General features: G+C 36.9%; 4 protein-coding genes and 1 non-coding gene across 5 annotated transcripts; 3 read left to right on the top strand and 2 right to left on the bottom strand.

Annotated features, from left to right (window-relative positions):
• Nucleotides 1-154: 154 nt before the first annotated feature.
• On the bottom strand, nucleotides 155-4,349 carry LOC100177758 (uncharacterized protein C2orf81 homolog). The gene is made up of 10 exons (XM_002127480.4): nucleotides 3,995-4,349; nucleotides 3,495-3,617; nucleotides 3,073-3,193; nucleotides 2,722-2,796; nucleotides 2,403-2,485; nucleotides 1,947-2,046; nucleotides 1,607-1,746; nucleotides 1,154-1,287; nucleotides 914-1,020; nucleotides 155-711 (listed from the first exon to the last, which is right to left on the bottom strand). The coding sequence occupies exons 1-10, from the start codon at nucleotides 4,232-4,234 to the stop codon at nucleotides 353-355; spliced, it is 1,482 nt and encodes a 493-aa protein (XP_002127516.1). The 5' UTR covers nucleotides 4,235-4,349; the 3' UTR covers nucleotides 155-352.
• A 302-nt stretch (nucleotides 4,350-4,651) lies between these two features.
• Nucleotides 4,652-7,320, top strand: LOC100183211. The gene is made up of 10 exons (XM_002127466.4): nucleotides 4,652-4,885; nucleotides 5,012-5,136; nucleotides 5,410-5,526; nucleotides 5,603-5,725; nucleotides 5,951-6,128; nucleotides 6,373-6,475; nucleotides 6,532-6,659; nucleotides 6,736-6,831; nucleotides 6,945-7,044; nucleotides 7,162-7,320. Exons 1-10 carry the CDS (start codon nucleotides 4,695-4,697, stop codon nucleotides 7,288-7,290), a joined length of 1,290 nt encoding a protein of 429 aa, XP_002127502.1. The 5' UTR covers nucleotides 4,652-4,694; the 3' UTR covers nucleotides 7,291-7,320.
• A 620-nt stretch (nucleotides 7,321-7,940) lies between these two features.
• Nucleotides 7,941-10,647, top strand: LOC100177500. Its single transcript, XM_002124557.3, has 10 exons — nucleotides 7,941-8,277; nucleotides 8,339-8,460; nucleotides 8,515-8,622; nucleotides 8,906-9,028; nucleotides 9,334-9,511; nucleotides 9,569-9,671; nucleotides 9,744-9,868; nucleotides 9,930-10,034; nucleotides 10,284-10,383; nucleotides 10,446-10,647. Exons 1-10 carry the CDS (start codon nucleotides 8,078-8,080, stop codon nucleotides 10,572-10,574), a joined length of 1,293 nt encoding a protein of 430 aa, XP_002124593.2. The 5' UTR covers nucleotides 7,941-8,077; the 3' UTR covers nucleotides 10,575-10,647.
• Nucleotides 10,648-10,771: 124 nt separating this feature from the next.
• Nucleotides 10,772-18,076, top strand: LOC113475803. The gene is made up of 16 exons (XM_026840692.1): nucleotides 10,772-11,129; nucleotides 11,197-11,282; nucleotides 11,345-11,636; nucleotides 12,105-12,282; nucleotides 12,645-12,764; nucleotides 12,863-13,040; nucleotides 13,395-13,512; nucleotides 13,817-13,967; nucleotides 14,212-14,444; nucleotides 14,843-14,957; nucleotides 15,019-15,216; nucleotides 15,601-15,880; nucleotides 16,099-16,243; nucleotides 16,585-16,662; nucleotides 17,232-17,359; nucleotides 17,834-18,076. Exons 1-16 carry the CDS (start codon nucleotides 11,018-11,020, stop codon nucleotides 18,020-18,022), a joined length of 2,601 nt encoding a protein of 866 aa, XP_026696493.1. The 5' UTR covers nucleotides 10,772-11,017; the 3' UTR covers nucleotides 18,023-18,076.
• trnam-cau lies at nucleotides 16,441-16,513 on the bottom strand. Its single transcript has one exon. It is a non-coding gene; the product is annotated as a tRNA-Met (tRNA).
• Nucleotides 18,077-18,275: the final 199 nt, after the last annotated feature.

The raw sequence follows: 18,275 nt of genomic DNA, 5'->3' as shown, positions 1-18,275 counted from the left end.
GTAAACTTTATTATTAGAAAGTTATCAAAATCTTAAATAAAAAGTCATGATTTTGGTCTCCCTATACAAAAAATTAATACCTTAGTTGTCTATCAAAACCTTAAACTGTATTGGCAACAACAAACTGTTTTTTTACAACTACGTAGACATGGATTAGGGCTTTGTTTTTTATTTAAATATTTACCTCTGAAGCTTTGTCATGAACTGTTTATATTTTACTACACATAACCAACAAACATAACACAAATTTGTAACAATACCGTGGAAATGTATCATATTATTGTGTAGTAGCATACTATAAATACATGGTAAATCAGTTATAAACAAAACAATTTTTCATTTTCCCATTGACTCAGGAACTGGTGGCCTGCTTTGATCTAATATGTGGCAAAGCGTGTGGTGACTGAACAGCAAAATTATCATGCATAAGGTCTTTTGGGTTAATAGTGGGCCTTCTGATCGAAATTTGATGTTTTCCCACTAACTGAACGGTTGCTTCAGAATCAATGTTTGGAATTTTTGAGATTCCAGATGTAAATTGCTCAGTGGGACCAGTTTTCATTTGTCCACCTTCCCTAATAATAACACCCGGTGATGCATCGATTGTATCAATGAGAGATGGGGGTATTGGGTCAATACGAGCGCCTTTAATTTGTCGCTCTCTAACAACTGAGCTCGCAACCCCACCGCTTCGAGAATATCCTTTTGAACCTGAATGTATGAATAAATGAATAAACCTAAAAAAAAATTGTGTATAAATGTATCATTTTACTAATATTCTTTATTGACAAAAAGCCTATTGACACTAAAGCTTCATCTGTCATACAGCAAGACTTCATAATATTAGATCATACTGTTCTATCCAACTCATGCCTAGGAGGTATGTTTAATAAGAAATTAACAAACAAATAACCTGGTGGTAGGTGATGAACACTCATGGCAATATCTCGAGTTCTGTAAGTTGCAGCTGACGGCATGCTTAATCTTCGTGCATTTGCAGGAGGTACTACTACTGAGTCTCTATATAGAAAATACACAGAAATAAATCACTTTCGTAAACACACTGGCAACAAAACGCTAATATAAAATTCCGGTAGTTTAAGGTGTTTGATACCCTTTGCTTTATCATTTGTAATAGTAAACTGTTACCCACTTTGTAGTTTCGGAGGACTCTTCCACTTTCCAGTTTGGTTTTCTAAATTTCCTTATCTTGCCCGTCCGCATTGCAGCCAAGCGTTGTGCATTTGCTTCAGCTTCTGGATCTATGATGCTGTATTGTACTCGCACCTACAAATAACATACAATTTGGTAAAATTACTTTGCTCCAATATGCTGGTGTCATAACCCATTGCCATGAACCGAGTTTTCTTATTGCTGATACCACGGCCACATATTGATAAAACGGTGACATAAATTTATAAATAATCCTTCACAGTGAGTAGGCAATAAGGAATAAAACCTTTTTTTAACATACATTTGGAAATAACAACTGAATACAAAATATTTAAAAACTAAAGACAAAATCAAACAGCCTATATACCGATTGAACGACACAATAAATTTGATATTTTTGTGTATAAAAGTTATAACTGCAGTATAAACAAACCCTATGAGTTGGTAAAGTTCGTGTGTTGAGTCGCATGACACCAACAACATTTCCTCTCTCGTCAAAAGTTACTTCTCTGTTCCCAGGAGGACGGCCCGCTTGTACTTTGAGAAGGGATTTTTGGGATGGAGACAGATGTGCTGAGAATTAAAAAAAATATACTTTTGAAAAACATTAGGAAAATAACATTTCTCTATACGTCTATAGTCAATTTTTTTCGTTTGCAATGCCTAGAGTTTTTAGTGTAAATTTTCAACTTCTTCACCCATCAGCATGAATCATTCATTCAAACAAATAGGGAAAAATATAAATATATGAATAAATTTTACGATCTAGTTACCATTAACAGGTTTATCCTGTGCAGGTGGAAGTTGATCATCTTTATCAAGTGGTGTCACCATCTCCGATACTTTCGGGGACGGAAGTCGACCAACATGCTTCTGTTTAAATCATACTTTTAATAAAACATTGTATTTTTATATATTTAGTAGGCATGTTTTATATTTTAGTAAGCAACAAAACGCTTTGTTTTTAATTTTTTAGTTGGGTTTATTTTAGTTGAAACTCGGCCAACATGGTTCTATTTAAATGATGTATTTAATAAAACATTGTATTACTTATGGGTTTATTTAGGTGGGCAACGAAATATTTTTGAAAATGTTTCTGCAGTTTAAAATTAAAAGTTTACAAGAAAGAGTAAGAGCAAAAATTGCGCCCTAACCCTCTTTGCATGAGCTTAATGCATTAATTCGATTAACTTAATTTGTCATGTTTGTAATAACAATGTTTTTTCTACCTTGTATGAACGTCTCTTCTTCTTTAATGTACGCGGAGGTTCAGGAACAAACTCTGGCACCAAAGGCTTTTCTTCCGATTTTTCTGCAATATTGGGTTATAAAGTTATAACAGATAAAAAACACTATATGTTCTTGTTGTTATGTTTTTATAAAGTAAACCAATTCTAAATCATGAGTATATCAATCAATAAATGGTTACTTTATTTAATGTTGTTTAAGCTTCAAAAATAAATTGTCAACAATCAAAAATCAAGCATACTCAAATTTTAACTGAAATTGATAATTTAACATACAGCAACTTCATTATAGAAAACCTACCTCCAGTAGTTTCATTTTCGCCTGTCTTACCAGTGCTATCAGTCTGCTCATCTGATGTGGTTGTTGGTTCAGTTCCTGAAAAAATAGAAAAAACATGGTCAGCTGATTTTTACTACTTACTTAATCCAAAAAAATATTTACACAAACAAATAAATACCTCTTGAAATTAATTTGCATTCAAAATTTACCCCTTTTAAAAAATTTTTGTTGTAAAAACTAAGAAAAATCTAAATCTATTAAAGCAATACATATCTTTTTATCCTTTAAGTCTCATAATAATTTAATTTATTATTTTCTATTGAATTACCACATACACCAACAGATTAAAATGTACGGTATAACGGTACCCACCTTGAAGAAAAGCTGGCTCCTCACTGATCATGCTGACTGATGGTAGCGATGAAGATTGAGGTCGAACAACAACTGGAACCGAGCCTTGAGCCCATGAATCAATGACAGCTGGTTCTGGCTCCTGTTAAGACCCCAAATTATACTTCACATAAACATAAAGTACATTGATTGTAAAACGATAAAATTTGAAAATTGGTTTGAATACTAACTTGATAAGGTACAACCAACATGAAAATGGCATGTTATTTTAGGTTTATTTATTTTTTTACTCTTCTTTAACATAGGATTGCACACTTTTTAACATATTAACATAACAATAATAAGCTATGACATGTTACGAACACATATTTGCTAACTGGCCTATAGATATATGTATATATATATATATATTGGGAAAATCATTAAGAAATACAAAATATTACCGAATCTTCCGTCCAACCAGGATCATTCCCCACATTTTCCTCCCCCAGGTCACGACTTAGAAATCTCCATTGAACAATTTGTAGCAAAGCATCTTTAGCTTGATACACAGTGAATGGCAACACCTGTAATATGAACACGACACCCATGTTATAACGATTGTCGTTTTCTAGTCATGCGAGAATAAACCAGGTTACATTTCAACACTACATCATATTATCTAAATGTAAATTAACAACCCTATCTAAAATGCTACATAAAGTTTGGGTGCTAGTGAAAAGTGTGTCATATGCCCACTCCTAACTTTAATACTGTATGCTAAACCCTAATCACCAACCACCAAACATTTCTAATGGTAAAAGGTTAGGGTTTTAGCGTACAACATAAGAGATGTAGCGTCGCAGAAAACCTTTTCTGGCATTCTACATTCTCTATGATGTCCCAAGGAAGGATTGTACGCCATAGTCCTCAAATTAAACTTAATTCATGTTATTAACGTTACTTGTTTCCATGTGAATCGTTTGTGGCATTCAGCTAAAGTTAGCTCGACAATATCATCCACGATTGAACCAACGAAACTTGTGTCTTCCTCATCGTACATTAAGCGAGACCAGTCTCCATCAGACAAGCGACCCGGTACTACATCATTAGTTATCGTAGGTGCCTGGACGGACTGTGCACCCCCGCCTCCGCGGCTCGCACCTTTTTCTGCACGAGACTTGGAAGCATTTTGTCGGGACATTTTACTTGGACGGCCTCAAACGACTAATGCAGTCAGAAGTATCATGCCATTATTTAACAATACCGTGCCTGTATTTCAACGTTAAAATACAAGTAAACTTATTTATTAGGTCAAACAAAAGTTACACCGCAGTGTAGTATTTTAATGAACGCGTCTGAGATTGAAGTTTCCATGGAGATCGAGACATCTCGTGGACAAAATGTGTAATATTTTTAGGGTTATTTGGGGAACAATTCTTCCCAAATACCCAACCTTGTAAAGTGAATGCGAACTTTACAAAAAACGTTGCAAATAGTTGTTGTTGTCACGCTACCAACTATTCTTATAAGTTTGATGGCCTTGAAAGCTGCCCCGGTGTATTTGTTTTGGCGTGAGAACGACTGCACCTGTCGTAGTAGCTCTATATAATCAATTGCCTAGTGTATTTCCATCACAGCATTTTCTATTTTTGAATTGTAAAATGATGAACTGGATTTTGCTTGCGTTCGTGCCGGTAATTCTAGGGGCAACCGACCCGACCCCTAAAACTCTGTATACCATGACGACAGACGTTTTCCCTGCGTTTTGTAGTCTAATACGGAATCCCATTCTTGGTCCAGATGCTGGCAACCCGATATATGACTTAGTGTACAGCTCCTTTTCACCCAATCCGTAAGTCTACTTATTTATTTATTGGGGAATTTTTATACGCCTTATAACGATATTTTGGATGTGCAATTGAAATACCTATATAACCTAAAAGTGTCATATTAATTAACTGTAATATTAATTTAAAAGACGCCAAACCGACCCAATAATGAGAGTGGAGGGTGTTACAAAGAAATACTTGGACGCCAGCCAAATGGGAGCAAATGACATCACTGATGAACTGTCTTGGCCAAATGAAGTGGCAGCAGTACCAGGTATGATATAAATTCCGTTTTTCTAAAAACAAAATTTAAATACAGCGGTAGTTAGAGTAGGGTGGGGTAAGATGGGACTTTTATCCTATAGTTCCTGATTTAAATATTTAACAACACTAGTTTAATATCGTGGGGATACAATTATAAAACTTTATACAGTATATGTACATATTCGTTACTTACTACAAAATGAGTCGAGAAAAGAGAATGAAAACAAACATGTCTTGTCTTACCCCATCTTTATACTATATTCATATTTATGTTGTTTTACAGACAATATATTCGCGCTTCCTCAAGTTTGGTGGGCGGCAAGTGGCTTTTTCATGACTGGTAAAGATGATGGTGAAGTGGCGCTTATGAGCATGACGGATATGACGTACGGCAAAGCAAGTCAGTAATTACAATTACAAGGGAGTTATGTCTGTCGTTGTTAATTGTTAGTTTGAACCTTTTAAATTTAACACAGCACCAGTTACCATTTCCTCAAACCCGACTGGAATTCTCTGGTATTACCATCGAGTTGAATGGCATGATATGAACCAGGATGGATGCACAGACGCAGTTACTGCAAGATCAAATGGTGGAGGACGTGAGTTATATCTGCGAACTCGAAAATAAAATTAAAGAAGTATTTAAGCACATATCGTTTACCGATAAACGTAAAAAAATCCTAAAAAACGAGTTAGGCTTCTTTAGTTTGTACATTCTTGGCAGTTTGAAACGAACTTCTGACACATGTTCGATGTTTCACACAAATTTAACAATATTTCTGTATGGAATCAAGGATTGAACTTTAATTTTGTTTTTGCTACAGCTGCGGCTAACTACACGCAACTTGTGTGGTTTGAGAACCCGTGTTCCACTCAATTGACTCCAAATTGGGATGTTCACGTCCTCACTGAGAACGTCGAAGATGTCTACTTCAGATTGCACTTAATGACGCTACCTAGCGGGGAAGAAACCACCGCAGTTATAAGCAGTGGATTTTACAGGTAAGGTCTCATACTTAACAAATTTTTTTTTCATGCGTTATATATAGTAGGGTGGGGGAAGATGGGACACTTTGCATTCCATTTTCTTGTCCAATTTGGTAGTAAACAATGAAAATACAATGAGTTATAAAACCGTATTTCCACGACTCCGGTGGATCGTTGTAAAATGTTTGAAACACCATCAGGGTATTTGGATATTATGTGCTAAAAGTGTTCCACCTTTCCAAACCCTACTATATTCTAGTCACCTACTGACTGTAGTGTGGAGCAATACAAATGACTGGACCGATGTATCTTCCATTCAAACTGTGGTAATCGACAACTACGGTTGGTATTTCGATGTTGAAGTGAGTAGAGTTTTCCGTTTGGTTTATATAGAATTTTACAATTCAAATGTTACCAGATGGTTGATGTCAACATGGACGGGAAACTCGATATTTTGACATCAACTTGGAGCCAGACTGGCTTGCCAGGCGCTGTGATTGCTTATGAAATGCCAGATGGTGACTGGACGACTGAACCATGGACAAGGTAAAGTTGTAACAGATTGAAATCGAAAAATATGCAACCGATTTGGTCAAATGTGTAACAACTGTATATGGCACAGACACATCTTGCAAGACGGGTACAAGTCATTCATTATGGCTGGTTCTGGATCTCCAGGAACTGCCAACGCATTTTGGCCATCGACTGCTTCAACAGGGTACGTATATATCAATGAACATTATTTTAGTAGACAAGAAATGACCACGCATTTGATGTTACAAAAAGAGTATGTTTGATGCACAAGACATTTTTAACTGTGTTTTGATTTAGCAAGCCGTTCATAATGGTATCTGGAGACGACGATGGTAATGCTTATGTTCTGACGGCTGACTCTGAAGACGCCAATCAATGGTCTTACTCCCAAACTACAGTGAGTATAGAAAGTGGTTGCAGGGCTGCATTTTTAAACTATTGACAATATTTGAAGCTCCTCTCCTGTATGTAGACAGTGTATCCACGCAACACTGTATATGTCATTCTTTTGTAGATTTTCAAAGGGACAGGAACAGTAGGAGGTATTGCAGTAGGAGACGTGGACGGTGATGGTTTCATGGAAGTCTTCATTCCAGCTTATACGATGAAGGAGATCACTGTCATGACGTATAATCTTCAATAAAAGGAATGACGAAATAAAATTAATTAATCGTGAAAAAAACATTTTTTGTAAAAAGTATAACACACACAAAAAGTTACTTTGCGGAAAGGGCTGTTACGCATAATTAATTTACACTATAAGAACCCTCCTTGTAGTTGACTAAATTTCTTGTTCGGTCAAAAGTTTCTGTATAAGTTGCAACCTGTAAGTTGTTCTGTAAGTTGTAAGTTGCAATATAACAAAATCCTCGGAAGAGACGTTTTTTAAGAGAGTTTGAAGTTAGGCTTAAAAATACGCGCCTTTCTGACGTTTGTTTCGTGTCAGAAATATACAGCTGAAGTAATAGTATACATGAAGAGTTTGAGAAAGTATTTGGGATTTGAAGAAGCTGCGTATCCTGCATTAACTTACAACATTTGTTTTATTGGAATGTACGCAACAAGGATTTATTTAAAATTTTTAATGTATGCTAATGGATTCTTGTGTTCGGCTGAATTGTCACTATTCTTATCAAGAATAGTAGGATTCCGAACCCATAACGTAGGGTAAGCTATTAATATAATAAAAATAGTTCATAACATTTCAAAAACGCTGATGCTAAACGTATATACTGCGTGGGAACGACACACTAGCATTTCAGCTGCGCATGTGTAGCTATCTATAACTTCGTCACATTGCAAGTGATCTGAGCTCGACATCTGCAAGGGCGAGGTCGCTTTCGGCTGCCAAAATGACGCTGTCAAAGAGAAACTAGTTTTTATTACCTTTGCAGAGGTTTCGATAGAATATAGGCAAGAAAAAATCAATCATGAAGTTGTTGCTGTTGTTCATCTTATGTTTTCCTAATTATCTGCAAGCGGCGCTGGTGGACCCAACACCCAAGTTTATGCAGGATGTTGACGTGAGTTATAACCCAGCGTTCTGCAGCATACTGGAGAATACAGACCAGATCAGTTCAAATGGAGCTACAGTTAAAGATATTGGTGTTTCTTCATTCACTGGGGCGGTGTAAGTGTTTGGTTATATAAGGTGTTTTTATGTAATTTATTGACACGCAATTTGTTACTAGGTCGGTGAGTGACCATGTCTTAAGTATTAATGGCGTACAGGAATATTTAGACACAGAGAGCTTTTCTCTTGACACTCTCACTGACCAGTTACATTGGCCAAATGAAGTTTCTCAAGTTCCAGGTACGGTTGGTCTTTATATAACAAAAAAAATAATGTTAACATTTTAAAATTTAGATGGTCTTTTTAACAACCGCGTGTGGGCGGTTGCGAGCGGTTTCTTTCTTCCTGGTAAAGATGACGGTTCTATTGCTTTGATGGACGTTTCCGACAAAAGCAACACAGGTATTTTTCAGTGCAGAGATAATATAGTAGGGTAGGGGAAGATGGGACACCTTTTCATTCTATTTTCTCGTCGCATTTGGTAATAAACAAAGAACATTTAAAGAATTATAAAACCGTATTCCCAGGACTCCCATAGACCGTTGTAAAATGTTTAAAACCTGTTCAGGATAATTGGATATCACGTGTTAAAGGTGTCCCATCTTTTCCCATCTTACTATATGTTGCAGGCGCCAAAATGACTCGTATATTTGCACATTATTTCATTCATTCTATTTCCGGTCAGCGCCAGTGATCATTTCAAATCAAGCGGAGGGTGAGAAGTGGTTTTACCACCGAGTGCTTTGGATGGATATGAACAAGGATGGACATCTGGATGCTGTGACTGCGCGTGCTTATGGAACCGGCGGTAAATAGAAAATTATAAGGAGCAATATAACTTTTTCATTTCATTAATCTACATACGTAGTGGGATGAGGGAGATATAGGACACCTTTTTTTTTCAATTTTTTGTCCCGTTGGCAGTAAGCAAAAGAATCATTTAAAAAATTATCTAACTGTATTCTCACGACTCCAATATACCGTTGTTGATAGTTTAAAGTACGAAGGATATTTGAATATTATGTGCTAAAGGTGTCCCGTCGTTCCCTACCCCCAACCTACTATATCACATGTAGGCTGTTTTGTTTTGGTACTGAATGTATATTCTTGTAGCGGCAGCGGAAGCGTCTCAGTTGGTTTGGTTTGAAAACCCCGGCTTCAAATATCTCACACCTTTATGGCAGCTCCATGTCTTGCACGAAGGATCTGAAGATGTAGCTTTCCGTATTCACTATATGACCTTGCCTGGTGGGAGTACTGCTCCTGTTATCATCAGCGCCGGTTTCTGGAGGTATTTAAATAGCTTTACCACTGTAAAAATGTGGATACTAAATTATAGTGTTTAAAGCTTTGAACTTGGGTTGACGTGGAGCGCGACTGGAGATTGGGAAGACGCGTCATCAATACGTCACATGGCCGTCGATAACTATGGCTGGTACTTTGATCTTCAGGTTAGTAGCCGAAATATTTCAGTATGGACTAATATAATGACAAGCTAACAGGAAATGTTTGGCTTTACGTAGATAGTTGATGTGAACATGGATGGACGGTTGGACGTCCTGTGCACAACATGGAGTCAGTTAGGAAGTCCGGGTGCATTGCTTGCATACGAGATACCAGACGACTGGCAAAACGAGTCATGGACCAGGTGTGTTTAATAAGACATTTAGAACCTCATGAAAGGCGTCTAACTGGAATATTATGTGCAGACATGTTCTTCAAACTGGCTACAAAGACTTTCCTATTCCTGGATCTGGTTCACCAGGTTCTGCAACCGCTTTCTGGCCACTTGCGAGCATGGAATCGGCGGGCGTGTAAGTTATGTCAAAAATATGTAATAGTACTATAGGGGGAAGATGGGACACCTTTAGCACATAATATCTAAATGTCCTGATCATGTTTTAAACAATTAACAACGGTCTATGAGAGTCGTGGCGATACGGTTTTATAATTCTTTGAATGTTTTTTTTTTGGATAAGAAAACAGAATGAAAAGGTGTCCCATCTCTCCTCGCCCTACTATATTATACACGACTTGTTAATTTCATTTCTATATAAATACAGCAAGCCATATGTTATGGTTACTGGCGACGATGACGGTCAGGCTTACGTGGTAACAGCGAACTCTGAAGATCCTGACGACTGGACTTATTCATCTGTAACAGTAAGGAAACCGCGATCTTGAATTTAAACACTAACTAGAACATGCAAATGTATAATTCACAGATATACAGTGATGGGCGGGGTACAGTTGGGGCAATTGCTGTCGGTGACGTAGACGGGGACGGCGCGAGCGAAGTTTTTCTGCCATTGTACGAAAAACGATCTGTTCGTGTAATGACATATCTGCAGTAATTTGAAAGGAAGATTCAAAACGTAGTTTAAAAGTTACGTTACTATGTCAAAATAAAATGGTGTAATGAAAAAAGTGCATTTTATATATATAATATACAATAGCAGAACGATTGCTCTGGAATTCGCGAGGTTATAATACTTCAAAACTGAAAGTTTAAAACGTTTTATTATATAGTTTATGTTATATACAATACAAATACATGTTACAGGAACTGATGTTATATATTATCACCCTATAGACTTAATCTTGACTGCTCAATTTCCGCAATTTTGCTTCTTCTACAAGAAGTTATATAAAATGTACATAATATAATTCAACTTTTCTTAAAACTTTGTCTGAAACCAAAGTTATCATAGACTTGACTAAAACTTGTATTTTCCGATAAACAATAGGTCTATTATGACGTAAACCATGTGAGGATAAAACCAAAAGCACAAAAACCATGCAGGTATTTAATAAAGACAAAACGGGGCAAATGAAGTATAATTTGTTATTTTGGCTGTTTTATATATTTGGAAATGTTGCTGCTGTCCATTCTCTGCAAAGCCTATCAGGTAACTGAAGAAATTAGTTAAATTAGTAATTTTTATTTCTTACGTATTTATATTTTTACCGCAAAAGGTCGACAAAAGCGTGCGGAATCACCTGGCGAAGATTACAGTACAGCACCAGATGTAATCTACGTTATACAAAGAGCTGGCGTAACGGTTTGTTTTTTATTATGATGAACATAATCAATTTTTTTCTGAAAGTTCTCTTTATTATTTAGAACTCCGATTTCGCCTATGTGAAGAAATTCATTGGACTTGCGGTGCACAGTTTAACAAGCATATCACCTGGAAAGGCAAATAGCAGATTGGCCATTACCATCTTCACCGCTCTGGCCCAACACCCCATTGATTATACTAACTGCTGTAGAGGCGGAAGGTCAGGGCTGCAAAGGAAAATTAATGAAGTTTCGATGTACAGCGAAGTAGTAATCCGAAAGCTGGATAGAGGAGACCATAGTGACCTCGACCCGAATACGATTGACGTCGGCTATGCACTTCGCGCTATAAGATGTAACCGAATCAAGATAATTATATATATATAACAGTAACTCATTCTATCCGTAATTGAATTTTTGAATTTCGTTTTTTTTACTAAATCATATTCGTTAGTATTTGTTAAGTGTTTTAATTTATGCCAGTTTAAAGATAATGTTTTTTTTTGAGTGAGGTCCTAGGGCGAGGCAGGTCAGGGGTTTAGGCAAGAGTTGGTCTATTGTGCCAACCCCATACGAAATAAATAACTGACTTTATCCTCGTGTGGCGGGACAACGACAGTCGTTATAACACAGGTGTTCATACACCTAGTGTCAGTTCAGGAGTTACCATGTATGTTACTTTTTAGGTGATTATTTTTGAGGAGATTTTTCTATTTTTTTGTGTATTGTTGATAGTCTTGACAACCCATAAGTGACCACTAGACTTGAGCAAGATATGGGTTACTATGGTTTACAAAACCTACAGTGACATTTTTATTGCTAGCGAAATACTTGAGGCGGAATGCCGCAAAGCTGAAACCGACTCTGATTGTTCTGGTTGTTAACTTCCAAGCGCCTTATGCAAGCTTTCGATTACTGCTTGATGCTATGGATGAAGTGAAGGCCTGCAAAGAGGAGGGGGCATGGTTGGTTACAATTATAGTGGATCCAATGGAGAATAGGTTTGCTTTGAGACCTACTTAAAATTAAAATGTTTTATAAACAGTTTCTAATTAAGTTCAAAGATTTATAGTGGAAATCACTGCTTATATACAAAATCTCATGCCGACGCAATTTAATTATAGTAGGGTGGGGAAGATGGGACATCTTTTCAATCCATTTTCACATCTCATTTGGAAGTAAACAAAACATAAAACCGCATCCACACGACTTCCATAGATTGTTGTTAATGGTTTAAAACACAATCAGAATATTGAGATATTGCGTGCTAAATGTGTCCCATCTTCCCCCACGCCACTATATAAAAGTTTTTATATTCGATATGTGATTTTAGATTATAATACCAAACTAAAATATCTCGCAGGCAACCAAGACTGAAAATAAAGATAGCCACAAGATCTCATATTCCAGATGAAAGCAGAACAAAAAGAAGTTCGCTTTCAAGAACACAAGAAAGTTTGAGACGACTAAGAGAATTTCTAAGGTAAAAAAATCTTTTCCAATTTTTTCTAAGTTATAAAACTCTAAGGTAAAAATTTATTTACCTATTTGTTTGTCGACCATTTGCTTTGCAATGTGAAGTCGTCCGGGACCATTTGACGCGATTGAAGAACCGCATTACCATTACGAACTTATAAAGAAGATTCAGTCAGGAAACGAATCAAACAGAAATGACTTCTTAAAAAGCTTGGCACGAATCCAAACCGCTCGAATAACATCATCTGAATTGTACCACAACCTGGCAGAAACATACGCAGAGGTAAATAGTGCCACACTATAGGCCAAGTATCCCACAAGGTTCGAACATGTTTTATTCTTTTATGGTATACAGTAAAGGGTGGAGGAGAAGGGACATTTTTAAAGCAAATAAAGTTCACATACCCTGATCATGTTTTAAACAATTGACAACGGCCTATGAGAGTTGTGAGGGTTTGGTTTTATAATTCTTTGTACATTCTTTGTGTACGGCCAAATGGAATAGAATAAAAAGGTGTCCCATCTTCCCCCGCCCTCATAGATATGCAATATAATTTGTGCTTGACGGGCATTGTGTCATCCGTCATATTTTCCTTGAGCTACAAATCAACTTGCAACTACCGCTGTAATTCAACAGGCAATGGCGAGTCGACCGGAATATGGATTTCGGATTTCTCGATATGCAGATCTCGTGCGTCCTCCAGTGGCACCCACAATTGCGAAACTTTTGGTAAAGGCGATGTCATGGTTTGGAGGTAAAACACTGTACCGGTTGTGTTAGTAGTTTACTCGCTTACCTCGTCTAGCTTCTTTAAAACATCCCAGCGGTTTTATTCCTGCTGCCCGCGCCGATTAATTAACCCTTTTGTTGAGTCGTGTTGCACGCAGCACTTAGTACAGCTGTTTACTTTAGATTTATTATGATGTATTATATCGTTACTATTTGTTTGTAGATATCCGTCGTTTTAGTTTGTTAACTTCAAGTTATAAGTTACTTCATCACACCGGTTTTATGTAGCAACGTTGTACCATTTATTTATTTATTTGTTTTGTAAACAGACGGAGAGGTGAGCGCAACTTGCAAGAATACGAAGCACTTGGTGGCAAAGTCTATTTGGAGCCCAGGTCTTTTCTCCGACGGGAAGTATCCGACCACACTTATGTGTGAGTGGAGAATCAAAGCACGAGCTGGACATAAAGTTCATCTAAGGTTATTTTATATATCTGTTTTATAGTTGGATGGGGGGAAACGGGACACCTTTAGCACAAAATATCCAAATATCTTGATCGTGTTTTAAACATTTGCAAGCGGTCTGTGGTAGTCGTCAGAATACAATTTTATAAATATTTACCACCAAAAAAGGCGAGAAAATAAAATAAAAAAGTGTCCTACCTTTCCACCACCCAATATACAAACTGTTCTAAAACTCGCCCCAATTACGAGTGTCGTCCAGGTTCGATATTTTCAACACGGAAGAAACATTTGACCAAGTCAAAGTTTACGACGCTCACGTTGCCGATGAGGATCAAATTCTAGCGACATTCAGCGGGGACCTCTCTGGAGACCTACCCGAAGTTACAAGCACAGAAGAACTAATGATGGTTGTGTTTCAAACCGATGCCGGTCATGGTGGCCAGGGATTCCGTGGTTTTTGGAAACCAGTGGTTCGGTTTGAAACTATAGATGGTGGGTCATAAAGTTGTAATTTGCATGTAAATTTATTGTATAGTACTGTGGGGTAAGACGGGACACTGTTAGCACACATTTATCCGAATATTCTGATTGTGTTTAAAAAATTAACCACGGTCTACAGGAGTCGAGAAGATACAGTTTTATAATTAATTGAATGTTCTTTGTTTACCACCAAATGGGACGAGAAAATAGAATAAAAATGTGTCCCATCTTTCCCCACCCCACTATATGTAAGTTTCAGTATCAAAGTGTTCTCAAAAAGAAAGAAAAAGTCATTTAAATTAAAAATTGTTCTCAGCCTAAATATAGCGGAACATTTTTAGTATAATTATAGTGGAATTCCGTATAAACACCTGAATACGATATAAATAATGAAGTTTTACATGTTGCAGATGCAGAAGTTTTATACTTAGTCGATGTTTCAGCAAGCTTAGAAGGGGATAATTTGGCACCGGTAGGACCCTGGATAAAACTTGCTACCAAGTTTTTCTATTACGCCAACGATAGGTATATTACATTCGCTTAAAGGTTATGGCCACGTATTTTACTTAATTGGTTGTGTATACAGTTCTGACACCAAAAACTTCAAATTTGTGAACTCGAAATTTGGTCTGGTGAAGTTTGATACAACGAAAAAGATCCTAAGTAGCATGGACGTTGATAAATCGAGGGAAGAATTTTACGGAAAACTCGGATTACTGAACAGAACGTTAAGGTCGACCCTTATAGGAGAGGCGCTGGATTTTTCAAGGGAACAGCAATACGAGTAAGGAGTTATGCTTTGGAATTATCAACATATGATACAAGAATATTTTCTGTATATGTATTATGTAAAGATCAAGTTGAATAAAAGAAAGTATAGCTGCAGGGCAGGGCGGGGGAACATGGGAAACCTGTGGCACATGATGTCCAAATATCCTGATCCTGTTAAACAACTAACAACAGTCTAGGGGAGTCGTGAGGATAAAGTTTATATTTCTTTAAATGTTCTTTGTTTACTACCGAATAGGACGAGGAAATACTCACCCTACTATATATATATATACCTTTTTTACACTCGCAAAAAGGGACAACGAGAATTGTTTTAAAAAAACAAAGTGGATCGATTTAAAATGTCGTTTTGTATTTAAGTATTTAAATATGTTTCAAGGTTGCTGGTAGACCCGAACGAGCAAAAGGAAAATAAAGTAATTTCATCAACGAAGCAAGGAACGGTTGAGATTCCACGTAAGGTTCTCTTCATTTTCAGCGATGCTTATTCTGTAGACGACGTTCGACCTGCTGCAAGACGATTGTGTCAAGCGAACATTATACCAGTGCTGATAGGAATTGGTCGCGTGAACATAAGGGGTCGAGATGACCTTATAAGTTACTGTGGTCTCGCATTTGGAGTAGAAAAACCCGTGCCTGAGGTTATTGAAGAACTAAAGGTAAAGATCGCAAGCATTAAGTTAACAGTTGTGAAAATACCATTTTCATAATCATTTTATAAAGCAAGGTATTATAGTAGAGTGGGGGAAGATGGGATATACCTTTGCACATAATATCCCATATTTCCTATTCGTGTTTTAAACAACTTACAACGTGTTTTAAGCAAGATGGTTAAAAAACAGCCAGTACAATTGCATACCATTGGCTTTTTTATTAGATCCACCTTGGTATTATTACAAACGACACGACGCTTCCGCCCCTGCCAACCAAACCAACGTTACCAACCAGACCCAGCACAACGACGACCACAACAACTACAACAACAACTACAACGACCACCACGACAACAACAACTACTACAGGTAACAGTGATGTTAAAAAAGTGACATTGAAAATAACAATAAAAAAAGAAAAAAATGGTGAAGTGTATAAACTATAAACCAATAAAAAAAAGTGTGTAAAACAATGAAAAATGGAAAATTAGTACAAACGTAATAAAATCAAAAAGACATAAAAAAAGGAAAATATGAAAAAAAAAAATAAAAAAAAAATAAAAGAGTGCCCCGAGTGAGGATCGAACTCACGACCTTGAGATTATGAGACTCACGCGCTGCCTACTGCGCCATCGAGGCATACAATACATACGTAGTCTAATAAAAACCTGTACTAACGTCTGTTTAAACCGGACACGTTTGTTTTCCAGCACCCAAGCCACCTCCACCGCTTCCTGAACCAAGGAAATTCAGCTACGCAGGATTGGCTGGTCTACTAATAGTAATCGGTAAGTTGTTTAAATATACAGTAGGGTGGGAAAAATTGAGACACTTAGGCACATATAGTAGGGTGGGGGAAGATGGGACACTTTTAGCAAATAATATTCGAATATCCTGGTTCCGTTTTAAACAATTAACAACGGTCTGTAGAAGTTGTGAGGATACGGTTTTATTTTTCTTTGAATGTTCTTTGTATACTACCAAACTGGAAGAGAAAATGGAATGAAAAGGTGTCCCATCTTCTCCCACCCTACTATATATTAGTTAAGGATAATAATCGGTTTTGGCACACGCTTTATATAGTACTGAAGATACTGTAGAAAAACTCTTTTCATTTGTGTAGGTTTAATTTGGTGGGCGTAAGAAGAAATTAAAAAAAATGTTCCAAATTGCCTCATGTCCCACTTTACCCTATGCTCTACTATAGTTTACATATATGTAACATACTACGCCGCACTATGTGATGTATTTGGATGTGTAATCGCGAAAAAGGTTTACTGAATGGTTGGAGCTGAAAGGAAAGTTGAGAAGCAATCATATGTGGACATATATAGTAATGTTTTGAAACTTTTTTCAGGATTTATTGAAAGTGTGACACTTGGAACGCTAATGTATTATCATATTTGCCTGTCTGGTGGCTTGTATCCTCGACCAACGGACTCAGATGTTTCTGTATTTGTACCAGGCCAAGATTCGGAGGAAGAGGTTTTTTGTTTTCGTATTCGATGCAAAAGATTTTCCCGTCCATGTTTAGTTTCTTACACGTATGGTAGGATGGGAGAATATGGGACACCTACGTCACTAACGTCCATATCCCAATCGTGTTTTAAACAATTAACGGTTTATGGGTGTCATCGGGATTAGTTTTACAATTCCTTGAAAGTTCTTTGTTTCACCAAATTGGATGAGAAAATAAAATGAAAAAGTATCCCATCTTCTCCCACCTTACCAAAATACGTTGTGCATAAAAGAAAACTTCAAGTTACCTTCCTACACAAATTTAAGTAGTTTGCCATTTATAACAAGTCTGACATCGTTAACATATCTTTGAATGTGAACATGGGGCATTTTAAACAGGATTTTAAATCAAAGTTTCATGAAAATATCCTTACAGTAACTATATTTTTTATCATTCGTATTTACTATCAACATAGTTAAGTTGTGATTTTTTTTTTGCAGATCAAAGGAAACTCAAACACATCAAAGTTATCTCAAGCAACAAAAAAGAGGCGTTACAAATACCCGACGGTGGTCAACAGTTTCTTTACAAGGCACTCAGCCAAATCTAAGACAGATATCGTTAAGCCTTCATCAAAAATGACAAATCTAAACCGAAAGTGTTGCGGGGCTTCAACGGCAAATTTTTAATGCACTGATGAAGTACCATTAAAGTTGGTCTTGCCTAGTGCTTGCCCTCATAAACCGTGTCATTCATGCAAACAAAAGGCGCAGGCATAATTGATTATGAGATTAATAATTTGCGATTTTGGAATAATCGACAACACGTTAAACATAGCGGTCGTATGCTAGCATGTACGCAAACATCCCTACATAATGAAGGGGCGTTCAATTGCTCGGAGTTCAGAAACTGCTTGCGTTTAAGGCGAATGATTAATATGTG

Source organism: Ciona intestinalis, chromosome 2 (assembly GCF_000224145.3).
Source record: "Ciona intestinalis chromosome 2, KH, whole genome shotgun sequence".
Lineage (NCBI taxonomy): Eukaryota > Metazoa > Chordata > Ascidiacea > Phlebobranchia > Cionidae > Ciona > Ciona intestinalis.
This window is presented reverse-complemented; position numbering and strand designations above follow the sequence as displayed.

What these genes read in the sequence shown, in the direction of transcription:
- LOC100177758 (XM_002127480.4), bottom strand. Translation starts at nt 4,234, where the DNA reads ATGTCCCGACAAAATGCTTCCAAGTCTCGTGCAGAAAAAGGTGCGAGC. An exon ending in GGAGCCAGCTTTTCTTCAAG is followed by an intron (nt 2,797 to 3,072) that starts GTGGGTACCGTT and finishes CTATTTTTTCAG; the next exon opens with GAACTGAACCAACAACCACA. An exon ending in GAACTTTACCAACTCATAGG is followed by an intron (nt 1,288 to 1,606) that starts GTTTGTTTATAC and finishes TGTTATTTGTAG; the next exon opens with GTGCGAGTACAATACAGCAT.
- LOC100183211 (XM_002127466.4), top strand. Translation starts at nt 4,695, where the DNA reads ATGATGAACTGGATTTTGCTTGCGTTCGTGCCGGTAATTCTAGGGGCA. An exon ending in TATGACGTACGGCAAAGCAA is followed by an intron (nt 5,527 to 5,602) that starts GTCAGTAATTAC and finishes AATTTAACACAG; the next exon opens with CACCAGTTACCATTTCCTCA. An exon ending in ACGACTGAACCATGGACAAG is followed by an intron (nt 6,660 to 6,735) that starts GTAAAGTTGTAA and finishes TATATGGCACAG; the next exon opens with ACACATCTTGCAAGACGGGT.
- LOC100177500 (XM_002124557.3), top strand. Translation starts at nt 8,078, where the DNA reads ATGAAGTTGTTGCTGTTGTTCATCTTATGTTTTCCTAATTATCTGCAA. An exon ending in CAAAACGAGTCATGGACCAG is followed by an intron (nt 9,869 to 9,929) that starts GTGTGTTTAATA and finishes TATTATGTGCAG; the next exon opens with ACATGTTCTTCAAACTGGCT. An exon ending in GGACTTATTCATCTGTAACA is followed by an intron (nt 10,384 to 10,445) that starts GTAAGGAAACCG and finishes TATAATTCACAG; the next exon opens with ATATACAGTGATGGGCGGGG.
- LOC113475803 (XM_026840692.1), top strand. Translation starts at nt 11,018, where the DNA reads ATGCAGGTATTTAATAAAGACAAAACGGGGCAAATGAAGTATAATTTG. An exon ending in TACAAAGAGCTGGCGTAACG is followed by an intron (nt 11,283 to 11,344) that starts GTTTGTTTTTTA and finishes TTTATTATTTAG; the next exon opens with AACTCCGATTTCGCCTATGT. An exon ending in GACAACAACAACTACTACAG is followed by an intron (nt 16,244 to 16,584) that starts GTAACAGTGATG and finishes TTTGTTTTCCAG; the next exon opens with CACCCAAGCCACCTCCACCG.